Genomic DNA, 16421 nt, shown 5'->3' on the forward strand with positions numbered 1-16421 from the left:
ACAGACAGCCCAGCTCCACCCACTCTCTGACATCACTGCAGTAATAAACACCCATTTCTTAAATGTACTCTCACTACAGATACTTATATATACCCCATTTATAAACACACAGTTCTTAAAGGCACTCTCGCATGACACCTCCCCCCAAGAAAAAAAAAAAACCCATTAACTTCAAGATGGTTTCATTTTTCACCTTAAACTGTCCTTTAAGAAATGCACGCAGTAAATATACTTTTTTGTATATTCAAAAAACAACACACACAAACAGGTACAACAATATAGTCCATTTTTGTTCTTCTTCCTCCAACTGAAATCCTTCTCGATTGACAGTCTCTTTGAACAAGAAGGTCCATGTACGATCATCCATTTCTCTATGCCTCGGCATTTCTCTTTAAAGTCAGATACTTTAGTTCAATCTGATCACAGAGTCCCTTGTAATTCTCCAATACAGGAGCATTGGTTATCACAGCTTTCAGGCCGTCAAATGCCTGCTGAAACTCCGCTGTCCATTGAAATTATCGACGTTTCTTCAGCAAGTCCATCAGTAGAGCAATCATGCTACAAAACCTTTGCACAAATGTTCAATCAAATCCACTCATGCCAAGAAATTGCATTATTTCACTTTGTCTTGAGGGTATCAAAAACTCCTCAATAACTGTTAGTTTTGCATCCCTTGTGACCATTCGACCCTGTCCAATTGTATGGCCAAGGAAAGTGACTTGGGCTTTTCCAAATTCACTTTTGGCTAGGTTTGTCACCAAACCCACCTCCTGAAGTCGATTGAATAACTCCATTAGATGTTTTAAATGATCTTTCCATGTGTGGTGAAAGTGACCAGATCATCGATGTATACTGCATAATTGGGTAATCCTGAAACAACTTTGTTAGTTAACCGTTGAAATGTGGCTGGGGCATTTTTCATGTCAAATGCCATAACTTTGAATTGGTATATACCATCTGGAGTCCCAAAAGCTGAAATCTCCTTCGCCCTTTCGGATAAAGGTACCTGCCAGTAACCTTTAAGTAAATCCAGTTGGGAAATAAAAGATGATTGTCCCACTTTCTCAATGCAATCCTCCAAACGTGGGATAGCATAAGAGTCCATTCTTGTAACTGCATTAATCTTTCTATAGTCCACACACAACTGTTGGGTACCGTCTGGTTTTAGTACCATCACTATGGGTGAGCTCCATTGGCTGCAACCCACTTCAATTATGCCATTTTTAAGCATACTCTCAATCTCTTTGTTAACCTGTGCCAATTTTAAAGGGTTAAGTCTATCTGGATGTTGTTTGATTGGAACAGCATTTCCTACATCTACATCATATATAGCTATTTTAGTACTTCCCAATTTATCTCTACAAACTTGCCCATATGATATCAATAACTCTTTCAGGTCAGTTCGATTTTCCTCTGGAAGGTAACGTAACAATTTATCCTAATTTTTAAGAACATCCACATTTTCCAATTTAATTTGAGGTATGTCAAATTCCTGGTCATCTGGATTTGATTTGTCACTTTGAGTTAGAATCATGTAAACATAGAACACAGAATATTACAGCGCAGTAACCTCCTCCCTTTTCTCTCCTTCCCTTTTAAAGTACCTTTTAAGCATATTCACATGACACAGCCGGTGAGTTTTCCTTCTATCCAGCGTTTTTACCACAAAATTCACCTCAATTAATTTCTTTTCAATCTGATAAGGTCCACAAAACCTAGCTTTTAAAGGTTCACCTCCCACTGGTAACAACACTAAAACTTTATCTCCACTGGCAAAACTATAAAATTTTGATTTCTTGTCCGCTACCCGTTTCATCACATTTTGTGCAACTTTTAAATGTTGTCCAGCCAATTCACCTGCTCTATTTAATTGTTTCCTAAAATTTGACACGTAATCCAATAATGTAATTTCCGATCTCTCACTCACCAATTTTTCCTTAATCAATCTAAGTGGTTCTCTTACCTCATGACCAAAGATTAGTTCAAAAGGACTAAATTTGGTTGACTCATTAGATGCATCCCTAATTATAAACATTATGAATGGAATTCCTTTAACCCAATCCTCTGGATAATCGTGGCAATAGGCCATCAACATTGTCTTTAATGTCTGATGCCACCGTTCTAATGCTCCCTGCGATTCTGGATGGTACGCAGGTGATTTAAATTGTTTTATTCCTAAGCTATCTATAACTTCTTTGAATAACCTTGAGGTAAAATTTGGTCCTTGATCCGATTATATTTCTGTGGGTAGTCCATATTTAGTCGGGCAGTATGGTCGGCACGGGCTTGGAGGGCCGAAGGGCCTGTTCCTGTGCTGTACATTTCTTTGTTCTTTGTTCTTTGTTCTTTATATCTAGTAAAGAATTTAAGTAACTCCTCCACAATCTTTTTAGCTGTAATATTATGTACTGGAATGGCCTCTGGAAACCTAGTAGATACATCCATTACAGTCAAAAGATATTGATTCCCACTTTTTGTTTTAGGAAGCAGTCCTACGTAATCAATTAGGACCATTGTAAAAGGTTCTTCAAATGCTGGAATGGGTATTAAGGGCGCTGGTTTTATCACTGCTTGAGGTTTCCCTATCACTTGACATGTGTGACATGATTGACAAAATTTAACTATATCTTTATGTAGTCCAGGCCAATAAAAATGTTTCTGGATTTTAGCTTGCGTTTTCCTTGTTCCCAAATGACCTCCCACTGGTACCTCATGTGCAACTTGCGACACCTTATTTCTATACCCTACCGGCAATACTACTTGATGAACTTCTGCCCACTTTTCATCCGCCTGCATCTGTAAAGGTCTCCATTTTCTCATCAAGACATCACTTTTGCGGTAATAATACTGTGGTATACAATCAGGTTCCTCTTCCGTATATGCTTTCTGATACATCCGTTTTATTTCTATAATCTTTCTGTTGTAACTCCGCCAATTTTCCTGAACTAAAAATATCCGCCTCATCCTCCACCTGTTCTTGTTCTTTTTCAACCATCTGATCAAAAATCGTTTCTGATAATTGCACTTCAACTTCATCTTCACTCTTTGATTTCTCCTCTTGTCTTAACCTGTGACTTTGCTACCTTGTTACTACACAATCCGGAAAAATCCCAGGATATCCGTCCTTCAACACTTCAGTTGACTGATTTTCTGCTAGCTTATCAGCCACAGTAGGCATCTCTCCCACCTGCGATCCAGCTATAGCATCACTCAAGATAAACTGTATTCCTGGACAAGATAGTTTCTCTATTACTCCTACTACCACTTCACCACTCTTCACTGGACTTTCCAACCTTACCTTATATAATGGAACACTACTCCTCTCACCCTCAATTCCACATATTACCACCTTTTCTGGCAACATTCTTCCCAAACTACATAACTCCTCATCTCTTACCATTAAAGATTGACTAGCCCCTGTATCTCTTAACATTGTGACTTCTTTACCTGCTCTTCCTGATACACATGAGTAAACTTTACCCACTCAAGTAAATTCTTTAAATACATCTGGCACCTTCTTATCAATCACCTCTTGATCAAGCTGTACAATCTTTTGCACCACATTCGCTTCACTTGGGCTTTCCATTACCACTTTCACAAACCCCACTGTCTTATCCTGTTTTACCACATCAGCCTTCCCAGTACTTTTCTTCAACCACCAACACTGTGACTTTACATGGCCTATCTTATTACAGTGAAAACATTTGAAACTTTTCATGTCTCTTCCACCCTCCTGGATTTCTTTTTTAATCTGAGGTACACTCTCATTATCTCCCATCAGATCACCTTTACCTTTACCACTTGAGTATTTCTCATGTCCCCAGTTTCTAGCCCTCACAGGCTGAAACTGATGTCGGAAACCAAGCTTTGATTTCTGAACTAATTCATAATCATCTGCCAATGCTCTGCTGTTAATCTCGCAGTTTTAACCCTCTACTCTTCCACATGAATTTTCACTACATCAGGAATTGAATTTTTAAACTCCTCCAAAAGTATACTTTCTCTGAGAGCTTCATACGTTTGGTCTATTTTCAAAGCTCTTATCCACATATCAAAATTACTCTGTTTGATCCTTTCAAACTCCATGTATGTTTGACCAAATTCTTTCCTTAAATTTCTAAACCTTTGTCTGTAGGCTTCAAGCACTAATTCATATGCACCTAAGATGGATTTTTACACCCTCTCATACGTCCGATACCTTCTCTGATAGTGATGCGTACACTTCACTAGCCCTACCTAACAGCTGTGTTTGAATCAGTAATACGCACATCTCCTGTGGCCATTTCATTTGTTTAGCTCCCTTCTCAAATGAAATGAAAAGGGCTTCTACCTCCTTCTCATCAAACCTTGGCAATGCTTGGACATATTTAAATAGATCCCACCAAGCCTTCAACTGTGATGCTCTTTGTCAGTATCCTCATCACTATCATCCAACTGTATGTTTCCCTTTACGTCTGCCAATTTTAACTGACTGTCATGTTTCATGGCCATTTTCCGAAGTTCAAACTCTCTCTCTCTATCTGTTTCCCTGATCTGTATCTCCCTTTCTCTTTCTTTTTGTTCTGCTAGGGCTATTCTTTCTTTTCTTCTTTCTTCTCTCTCTCTTTCTTTTTCCTGTCTATCTCTTTTGTATTCAAGCTGCTTTAATTCATTCTCATGTTCCATTTGTTTAATTTGTAACTGAATTTTTGCCATTTCCAATGATTCAACCTGTCTTTCAGGCAACTTTAAATGCTGAGCCACCGCCATAATTACCTCACCTTTTTGCATTTTGACAGGTAATGTTAACTGCAATGTATTTGCCAAATCTAACAGTCTGCTTTTAGTCTCTGTCCATAAGGCACTGCGTGTGACCGTCTCCACCCCCAAAAACCTCAGAGCCTCTGAAAGAGCCATTGTCCACAACGCACTTCCTACTTAAACTAAAATACCACGCCTGAAAAGCAATCACAATATGCTCACCACTCACTGTCTTTCAGTTCACTCAGCCAATCCAATAGATAGACTTTTATCCCCCTCAAGCCCCCAATTTGTTATGGGCCAGGGTTTAGAAAACCCCAAAAGCATAGCATGGAGTTCACCTGACCTACAACTTTTAATAGATTGTGGTATGGGGAGCACACGGCCCACTCTACAGGTGTGGTACAGCAGAAATGGAAAAGTATTTTTTAAAGCAAAACAATGTTTATTCTATGAACTCAAGTTAACCTTTTTAAAACATACAGTGAACATCTTAGTAACCATTCATTCAAATACAACCCCCAAAGAATACAACATTAAGAAATGCTTAATAACTTCCCAAACAACATCCAGAAGACAGAAGAAACATATTTTAACAGAAACACATCAGGTTTACATTCACTACTGAAAACATTTATAATTCTGAATTCACCAAATGATCAAGAGATAGTCTTTTCATGGCAGAGAGATCAACAGTACACCTGCTCGGAATGGCTTCAGCTCCAACACTGAACACAAAATGAAAACACACCCTGCAGCAAACAGCCTAAAACGAAAGTAAAAAGCTGACAGATAGCCCAGCTCCACCCACACTCTGACATCACTGATAAACACCCATTTCTTAAAGGTACATTTCTTCAGCACCCATTTCTTAAAGGTACTCTCACATGACAAGACATCAACCCGCCATGTTGGCCTCCGTGGCAATGGCCACAGCTCTGCATGTAGCCCTGTGGCAGCATGAGCATGGAGTTCACCTGACCCACAACTTTTAATAGATTGTGGTATGGGGAGCACACGGCCCACTCTACAGGTGTGGTACAGCAGAAATGGAAAAGTAATTTTTAAAGCAAAACAATGTTTATTCTATGAACTCAAGTTAACCTTTTTAAAACATACAGTGAATATCTTAGCAACCATCAATTCGAATACAACCCCCAAAGAATACAACACTAAGTAATGCTTAAGCTGTCCATTTAACATCAAGAAGACTTACAAAAGAAACACCTTTTAACAGAGGCACATCTGGTTAAAGTCACTACTGAAAACATTTATAATTCTGAATTCACCAAATGATCAGGAGATAGTCTTTTCATGGCAGAGAGATCAACAGTGCAGCTGCTCTGTCTGGCTTCAGCTCCAACACTGAAAATGAAACTAAAACAGCAAATAGCTTAAAACGAAAGTAAAAAGCTGAAAGACAGCCCAGCTCCACCCACTCTCTGACATCACTGCAGTAATAAACACCCATTTCTTAAAGGTACTCTCACTTCAGATACTTACATACACCCCATCTATAAACACCCATTTCTTAAAGGTACCCTCACATGACAGTAGGTTGACACTGATTGCCCCGGGGAATGAACCAGGGAATGGCTATCATCTATTTTGTTTCGTTGAAAATAATGTACATGTTCCATCTAATGTACAGCCCTCTCCGTGAATATATGTAGCTTCTCACAAGCGCAAGTGAACCTCACTGTGAGCCTGACTGATAACCTTAAATTGGCTGTCAGCATAATTTCTGGCACTCAGGATTGTTTAGCAATTTTTTTCCAATCGTAGAATCAATCTAAGATGAAAGATTGGAAAGATTGGGATTGTTCTCCTTGGAGCAGAGAAGAAAAAAAGAGGTGTTCAAAATTCTGAACAATTTTGACAGGTTAAAGAAGGATATTCTGTTTCCACTAGATGTTAAGTCAGTGACGAGTGGTCACAATTTCAAAATGGTCAGCAAGAGATCTCGGAGTGAGATGATGAGAAACTTCTTTACTCAGAGAGTTGTTGGGGTTTGGAGTGTGCTGCCTGTGAGAGTGTTAGAAGGGGATTCAATAGGAGGTTTCAAAGAGAGCCAGATACATATTTGGAAGGAATTAATTTAGAGGGCTACGGAGGTAGGGATGGTGAATGGGACTAGCTGTGTAGCTCTTGCGGGAGCCGGTGCGGACACGATGGGTCGAGTGGTCTCCTTCTGTGCTGTAAATAATAAAACTAACAAAACAAAGCTAGTGTTGGACACCCTGGGTGGAATTTTCAATTTCTTCTTCTAATTGTTGGACTAGGTGAGAATAGCCGTGTGCAGCACATCTCCCGCACTGCCAGCTTTCCTCACCAGATTGTCCAGTAATTAGAAGCAAAAACCAGATGCTGTCACACTGGCTGGGCGGGCGCTGAAAGAGCGGGCAACGTCGGCTTTCTAGAGATCGGGGCGCCCCTTTATAAAGGCGGCCATGATCCCTGGTTTAAACAAAATGAAGAACACCGGTAAAAACACGGAAACTGCGCCCCACATGCATACGGGGAAGCCAACGTGACACTTTGGCACCAATGCACTTTCACATGTAAACAACCCAGGGTATCAGTGCGGAATGTAAGGCTACTTTTGTGCTGACTCACCTGCATCCAGATGGCACACGCCTGATGGTGGTGGTTGTGCAGCTGAAATAAGACAGAGAATGGAGTTAATTTAAAATATAGAAACTAATAAAAACGCAATCACCAATAGCAGGGAGGGAATTTACTTCTCTGAGAGGAAGAGCGAGTCTTCCATCTGCTCCACTTTAACCTCCCACCCAACTAATATCCCCTGGGACAAGAGAGCAGAACCTCCCACCTCAGTGTCATAATACAGATTCAACAAAGTGTAAAATCTCACCAACATTTGGAGAATAGCTTCTGACGGCAAAATCGCAGCAAAGGCCGATTCGACGCCAAATCGCTATTTTCTATTACCTCAAAAATGGGGTCAATGCGCCTCACTCCGCATGTACAGTGGGCACCATTTGAGTATCATTCGCGGGCCCGACCAGGTACTCTCCGGGGCCGCCGTGTTTCTCCGTCTCCGATGGGCCGAGTTCCCGATGGCGCGGTTCACTTGTGCTTTTTAAAATCGTGAAACCGGTGTGGCGGCTGCTGAGGGAGAGAAAGAGGGGGGACGGAAAGTGTTTAACATCGCCATAGTTTGCTGAGGTTGTGCCGCTGGCCTGGGGGGGCCTCTGCCAGGGCTGGGGGACTAGTGGGGGGTGGCCAGGAGGTGGGCTGTGGAGTTTGGGTGGACGGGCACGGAACACCATTGCCACAGCCGGCAAGGCAGCCGTGCAGCTGCGCACGCCGCTAACCGCCCGCTTTGAACCTGGTACCGTGGGTCATATAAGTGACCCCCAGGGCACCCCCCTGGGTGCCCTCTGGCACCAGCTGACCCATCAGCTGTATGGGCGCGCTCCAGCACAACCAGTGCCATCCTTTTGGCTGGGATGAATGTGTGCGGGGAGTGTAATGTGTATGTCAACCTCCCGAGCGTCGATCACGGACCCGCCGAATCCCGCACCGTTTTTCATTGGAACCGATTATGTTCCACGTGGCAACAGTGCTAAGCCCCTCACTGCCGCAGAGTCAGTCCAGGTACGGCACCAGGTTTTCTGTAGAAAAAGTCCACGGATCCTCCGTTGTTGTCAAACTTCGTCTCAGAAATGCAGAATCCAGCCCATGGATGGTGAATGGGACCAGCTGGGTAGCTCTTTTGGGAGCCGATGCCGACGCAATTACCAAATGACCTCCTCCTGTGCTGTAAATAACAAAACTAACAAAACCAAACTAGTGTTGGACACTCTGGGCGGTATTTTGTTCTTCTAAGTGTTGGACTAGGTGAGAATAGCCGTGTGCAGCACATCTCCCGCTGCCAGCTTTCCTCGCCAGATTGTCCAGTAATTAGAAGAAAAAACAGAGTCCAGTCCAATGGCGTCCCGCCGGGAGGGCGGACGCTAAAAGAGCCGGCAGCGTCGGTTTCTAGAGAATGGGGCGCTCCTTTTTAAAGGCGGTCATGATCCACGGTAAAACAAAAATGAAGAACGCAGGTAAAAATACAGAGACTGCACCCCACAATCATACGGGGAATCCCAATCCACATCGATGAGAAGACCACACAGGACACCCCATCTCTTACATGGGGGCTCCCAACCCAGGCACAAATGGAAATCCTCCCCACCCTCCCATTGAGCTGCCTAGAGTAATCCCCCAGGTCTGCCTGCTTGCAAATCCTCCGTGGATGGTGGACAGGCTTTGGGGGGCGTTGTGAGGAGAGTTAACACAGGATTCCTAGCCTCTGACCTGCTCCTGTAGCCACAGTATTTTACATGGCTCGTCAAATTCAGGCTCTGGTCAATGTTAACCCCCAGGGCGTTGGTAGTGCTAGTTTCCTTTTAAAGATGTGCAGGTTAGGTGGGGTTATGGGGATAGGACAGGTGAATGGGCAGTAGGATACTCATTCAGAGGATTGGTGCAGTCAATGGATTGAATGGCCTCATTCTGCACTAAATGTTTATTTCTTTGTTTATACTCTGTCCTACCGTGAGGTTACTGTCAGGGGTCTGTACAGCATGCCCACTTCTTACCATTATTATGTCTCATCTCTACCCAAACCATTTCTACATCCTGGTTTCCTGAACTTCAGCCATCCTTTTGCAAGCTGCTCATACCATAATTACTTAACAGAGCCACGTCTCCACTTTTCCCCACTTCCTGTCCTTCCGAAATATCACATACTCTTCAACATTCAGGTCTCAACCTCTGTTATCCTGCAGCCACTCCTCTGCAATGGCTCTCAGAAAACGGGCTGGATTCTCCGGTCGACGCCGCCAAAACCGCGTTCGGCGAACGGCCGGAGAATCCGAGTTCCCGATCAAATTGGGGGGGGGGGGCGCCACTTTGGCGATGCTCCACCCCTCCAAAGCGGCCTACTCTCTGAGTACGCCGCACCACGTATCGACGGCCTCAGGACATTGCCTGAAACCCCCCCCCCCCCCCCGACGGCGTAGGTCTCTCATCGCCTCATCCGTCGGGAACTCAGCATGGCGGCTGGGGACTCAGTCTAGTGCCACCACAGTTGGGGGAGGGCCAATCCGCAGGTGGAGGGACATTTGGGCCTGGGGACACTGTGGGGGGTGGGCGGAGTTGGTCCGAGGTGCGTGAGCCGTGAGCAAGCGCGTCCACGGACCTGGTAATTCTCCAGGGCGTATCGGCAGCTCGAGCCGGGTGCTAGTCCCCAGCCAAACGGGGAATCAATGGCCGTTGTGCGCCATTTTGACTGGTGGAAAACGCCACTGCTCCCACGCGGCGTGGGGAGACAGCCCCAGGATCGGCGAATCCTGCCCGATATTATTATTTCCAGTCTGTTTTCTTTCGAATGCATCATGCATTCAGATACCGAGCTTTTCCTTTGTCATTTTATTATTTTGGTAACCTCGAGCCGTATCTGCTAATTTAGCTGTAGATATCTCGAGCGGGATTCTCCGTCTCGCCATTTTCCAGCGGGGTGAGTCCCCGCCGGCAGTGGGATTCTCCACTGCCGCAGCCAAACAATGGGGTTTCCTATTGTGGCCACCGAGAATGCCGCGGGCGCGGGTGCGCTGCCGGCAAAGCGGAGAATCCCGCTGACTGCAGAATCCAGCAGCTACACTCTCCCCCTTCCTGTCACAGTCTGTTTATCACTTCCCCTTTTAATAACTTGCTCTCTTGTTTCTACTATTTGCAGATGAACATACCATGTCGGAGCACAAGGAGGCTATTTGGCCCATTGTGTCTGCTCCGCCATTCGAGAAGACCGCGGGTTGATCTGTTTGTGCTTCAAGTTCAATGGCCTGCGTTTCCCACATTACTGGTATAGACTCCTGCCTGGAATCTACAGCTTGATTTGCTGCATCTACTCACACTCCATCCCTCACCTCTCACGAGTTTAAAGTCCTCTCTACTCCTCTTGTTATGTGGCTTAAGAGTGTATCAGCCCCCAGCATGGTTCAGGTGTTGACCGTCTCAACGGTACATGGGCGCCATGGTAACAGTGGTTAGCACTGCTGCTTCACGGTGCCAGGGTCCTGGGTTCGATTCCCGGCCGGGGTCACTGTCTGTGCGGAGTCTGCACGTTCTCCCCGTGTCGCCGTAGGTTTCCTCCGGGTGCTCCGGTTTCCTCTCACAAGTCCCGAAAGACTAGGGGCGGGATTCTCTCAGCCTGGGGTCGGGCCGGAGAATTCCGCGCCTGGCGCGAATCGCACCGTGCCGCCCCGACCTCGGCACGTGATTCTCAGCAGAGCGGAGAATCGGCGCCATTGGCCCCGGCATGGTAATCGCGGTGCCGGTCGCGGGCAGCTCTTTGCGGGTGGCCCGCTGACCCCGGGAGGGGCCTCCTATGTGGCCTGGCCTCTCTGTCTCCCGGCCTCCTTTCTTCTGCGCCGGCACCTGTACTCGTGCGCCATGTTGCGTCGGGGCCGGCGCGGACAAGGGAGACACCACCCCCACCCCCTCCCCCCTCTCTCCGTCCCTCGCCTTCCGTCCCCCTCCCCCACCTTTCCCCTGCCCCCCACCCCCACCCCAACCCCCTCCCCACTGCCCCTTCCCCCTCTCCCTTCCGTCCCCCTCCCCCTCCCTGCCCCACTCCCCCCCTCCCTGCCCCCCTCCCTCTCCTTCCGTCCCCCTCCCCCCACCCCCTCCCCTCTGCCCCACTCCCCCCTGCCCCCTCCCCTTCCATCCCCCTCCCTGCCCCACTCCCCCCCTCCCTGCCCCCCTCCCTCTCCTTCCGTCCCCCTCCCCCACCCCCTCCCCTCTGCCCCACTCCCCCTCCCCCTCCCCTTCCGTCCCCCTCCCTGCCCCCCTCCCCCACCTTTCCCGTGCCCCCCACCCCTACCCCGCATCCCCCTCTCCCTCCTCTTCCGTCCCTCTCCTGCTCCTCTGCCCCCTCCCCCACCCCTCCACTGCTTCCACCTCCCCTCCACCCCTCCCCCAACCCCTGCCCCCCACCCCCCTCCCCTGCCCCCACCCATCCTGCCCCCTCCATCCCCCACCCCCACACACCCTGCCCCCCCTCTGCCTGAACCCCTCTCCCCAGCCCCCACACAACCCTGCCCGCACCCCCTGCCCTGCTCGCCCCGCCCCCACTGCCTACACCCTCCCCTGCCCGCACCACCTCCCCTTCTCCCCCGCCCCACCCCCCCTGCCCGCACGCCGTGGTTGCCGTGCCGCCAGTCGGGGGCGATTGAAAAAGGCTCCCATGGCGATTCTCCGCTGGTGGCTGGCCGAGTTTCCGCCGGAGTGGGTCACTCATGGTTCCACCTGGCGGGCACTCTGAGTGGCGGCTGCGGGCCCAGTCCGTGGCCGCCCTGGTCGGGAGGGGGGGGTTGGGGTCTCCAGGATGGCCCGGCTCTCGATCGGGGGCCACCGATCGGCGGGCGCGCGGGATCTGGTGGGGCCTATTTTGTTGGGGCTGGCTTGCCGTGAAGTCTGTCATGTTGCGCGGGGCCTATTAGACTTCACATTTCTCGATTGTGCCCAGGTTATTTTTCCAGACAGGCTCCTGGATCTAACTGGCGGTCAGTTTCTGTCCTTGGATCTAACCTCGCCGCTAACTAACCCCAACGCTATCTAACCCCACCGCTATCTAACCCCACATCTGTCTAACCCCACCGCTATCTAACTCCACCGCTATCTAACTCCACCGCTGTCTAACTCCACCGCTATCTAACTCCACCGCTGTCTAACTCCACCGCTATCTAACCCCACCTCTGTATAACCCCACCGCTATCTAAACCCACCGCTATCTAACTCCACCGCTATCTAACCCAAACGCTATCTAACTCCACCGCTATCTAATCCCACCGCTCTCTAACCCCACTGCTATCTAACCCCACCGCTATCTAACCCCACCGCTATCTAACCCCACCTCTGTATAACCCCACCGCTATGTAACCCCACCGCTATGTAACCCCACCGCTATCTAACCCCACCGCTATCTAACCCCACCGCTATCTAACCACACCGCTATCTAACCCCACCGCTATCTAACCCCACCGCTAACTAACCCCACCGCTAACTAACCCCACCGCTATCTAACCCCACCGCTATCTAACCCCACCGCTAACTAACCCCACCGCTAACTAACCCCACCGCTATCTAACCCCACCACTATCTAACCCCACCGCTATCTAACCCCACCGCTATCTAACCCCACCGCTATCTAACCCCACCGCTATCTAAGCCCACCGCTATCTAACCCCACCGCTATCTAACCCCACCGCTATCTAACCCCACCTCCATCTAACACCACCGCTCTCTAAACCCATCGCTATCTAACCCCAACGCTATCTAACCCCACCGCTATCTAAACCCACCGCTATCTAATCACACCACCATCTAACCCCACCTCCATCTAACACCACCGCTCTCTAAACCCATCGCTATCTAACCCCAACGCTATCTAATCCCACCGCTATCTAACCCCAACGCTATCTAACCGCACCGCTATCTAATCCCACCGCTATCGAACCCCACCGCTATCGAACCCCACCGCTATCTAACCCCACCGCTATCTAACCCCACCGCAATCTAACCCCACCACTGTATAACCACACCGCTATCGAACCCCACTGCTACCTAACCCCACCGCTACATAACCCCACCGCTATCTAACCCCACCGGTATATAAACCCACCGCTATGTAACCCCACCGCTATGTAACCCCACCGCTATGTAACCCCACCGCTATCTAACCACACCGCTATCTAACCCCACCGCTATCTAACCACACCGCTATCTAACCCCACCGCTATCTAACCCCACCGCTATCGAACCCCACCGCTATCTAACCCCACCGCTATTTAACCCCACCGCTATCTAACCCTACCGCTATCTAACCCCACCGCTATCTAACCCCACCGCTATCTAACCCCACCGCTATCTAACCCCACCGCTATCTAACCCTACCGCTATCTAACCCCACCTCTATCTAACCACACCGCTATCGAACCCCACCACTATCTAACCCCACCGCTATCTAACCACACCGCTACCCAACCCCACCGCTATCTAACCCCACCGCTATCTAACCCCACCGCTATCTAACCCCACCGCTATCTCACCCCACCGCTATCTAACCCCACCGCTATCTAACCCCACCGCTATCTAACCACACCGCTATCTAACCACACCGCTACCTAACCCCACCGCTCTCTAAACCAGCCGCTATCTAACCCCACCGCTATCTAACCCCACCGCTATCTCACCCCACCGCTATCTCACCCCACCGCTATCTAAGCCCACCGCTATCTAACCGCACCGCTATCTAACCGCACCGCTATCTAAGCCCACCGCTATCTAACCCCACCGCTATCTAACCCCACCGCTATCTCACCCCACCGCTATCTAACCCCACCGCTATCTAACCCCACCGCTATCAAACCCCACCGCTATCTAACCCCACCGCTATCTAACCCCACCGCTATCTAACCCCACTGCTGTCTAACCCCACCGCTCTCTAACCCCACCGCTATCTAACCGCACCGCTATCTAACTCCACCGCTATCTAAGCCCACCGCTATCTAACCCCACCGCTATCTAACCCCATCGCTATCTAACGCCACCGCTATCTAACCCCACCGCTATCTCACCCCACCGCTATCTAACCCCATCGCTCTCTAACCCCACCGCTATCTAACCCCACCGCTATCTAACCCCATCGCTCTCTAACCCCACCGCTCTCTAACCCCACCGCTCTCTAACCCCACCGCTCTCTAAACCCACCGCTATCTAACCCCACCGCTATCTAACCCCACCGCGATCTTACCCCACCGCTATCTAACCCCACCGCCATCTAATCCCACCGCCATCTAACCCCACCGCCATCTAACGCCACCGCTATCTAACGCCACTGCTATCTAACCCCACCGCTATCTAACCCCACCGCTATCTAACCGCACCGCTATCTAACCCCACCGCTATCTAACCCCACCGCTATCTAACCCCACCGCTCTCTAACCCCACCGCTATCTAACCCCACCGCTATCTAACCCCACCGCTATCTAACCCCACCGCTCTCTAAGCCCACCGCTATCTAACCCCACCGCTATCTAACCCCACCGCTATCTAACCCCACCGCTCTCTAACCCCACCGCTATCTAACCCCACCGCGATCTAACCCCACCGCTATCTAACCCCACCGCTATCTAACCCCACCGCTATCTAACCCCACCGCTATCTAACCCCACCGCTATCTAACCCCACCGCTCTCTAAACCCACCGCTATCTAACCCCACCGCTCTCTAACCCCACCGCTATCTAACCCCACAGCTCTCTAACCCCACCGCTATCTAACCCAACTGCTCTCTAAACCCACCGCTATCTAACGCCACCGATTTCTAACCCCACCGCGATTTTACCCCACCGCTATCTAACCCCACCGCTATCTAACCCCACCGCTATCTAACCCCACCGCTATCTAACGCCACCGCTATCTAATCCCACCGCTATCTAACCCCACCGCTATCTAACCCCACCGCTATCTAACCCCACCGCTATCTAACCCCACCGCTATCTAACCTCACCGCTATCTAACCCCACCGCTATCTAATCCCACCGCTATCTAATCCAACCGCTATCTAACCCCACCGCTATCTAACCTCACCGCTATCTAACCCCACCGCTATCTAACCCCACCGCTATCTAACCCCACCGCTCTCTAACCCCACAGCTCACTAACCCCACCGCTATCTAACCTCACCGCTATCTAACCCCACCGCTATCTAACCACACCGCTATCTAACCACACCGCTATCTAACCACACCGCTATCTAACCCCATTGCTCTCTAACCCCAGCACTATCTAACCCCACCGCTATCTAACCCCACCGCTCTCTAACCCCACCGCTATCTAACCCCACCGCTCTCTAACCCCACCGCTATCTAACCCCACCGCTATCTAACCCCACCGCTCTCTAACCCCACCGCTCACTAACCCCACAGCTCTCTAACCCCACCGCTATCTAACCCAACTGCTCTCTAAACCCACCGCTATCTAACGCCACCGATTTCTAACTCCACCGCGATTTTACCCCACCGCTATCTAACCCCACCGCTATCTAACCCCACCGCTATCTAACCCCACCGCTATCTAACGCCACCGCTATCTAATCCCACCGCTATCTAACCCCACCGCTATCTAACCCCACCGCTATCTAACCCCACCGCTATCTAACCCCACCGCTATCTAACCTCACCGCTATCTAACCCCACCGCTATCTAATCCCACCGCTATCTAATCCCACCGCTATCTAACCCCACCGCTATCTAACCTCACCGCTATCTAACCCCACCGCTATCTAACCCCACCGCTATCTAACCCCACCGCTCTCTAACCCCACAGCTCACTAACCCCACCGCTATCTAACCTCACCGCTATCTAACCCCACCGCTATCTAACCACACCGCTATCTAACCACACCGCTATCTAACCACACCGCTATCTAACCCCATTGCTCTCTAACCCCAGCACTATCTAACCCCACCGCTATCTAACCCCACCGCTCTCTAACCCCACCGCTATCTAACCCCACCGCTCTCTAACCCCACCGCTATCTAACCCCACCGCTATCTAACCCCACCGCTATCTAACCCCACCGCTATCTAACCCCACCGCTATCTAA

General features: G+C 49.3%; 1 protein-coding gene across 1 annotated transcript in view; it reads right to left on the reverse strand.

The window, feature by feature from the left end:
• Positions 1-16421, reverse strand: part of LOC140425674 (uncharacterized) — a 456765-nt gene that overhangs the window by 63987 nt on the left and 376357 nt on the right. Inside the window, exon 40 of the mRNA XM_072510172.1 lies at positions 7357-7398. Within this exon, the coding sequence (XP_072366273.1) occupies positions 7357-7398 (42 nt within the window). The remainder of the gene's footprint in view (positions 1-7356; positions 7399-16421) is intronic.

Source organism: Scyliorhinus torazame, chromosome 6, assembly GCF_047496885.1.
Source record: "Scyliorhinus torazame isolate Kashiwa2021f chromosome 6, sScyTor2.1, whole genome shotgun sequence".
NCBI classification, from domain to species: Eukaryota; Metazoa; Chordata; class Chondrichthyes; order Carcharhiniformes; family Scyliorhinidae; genus Scyliorhinus; species Scyliorhinus torazame.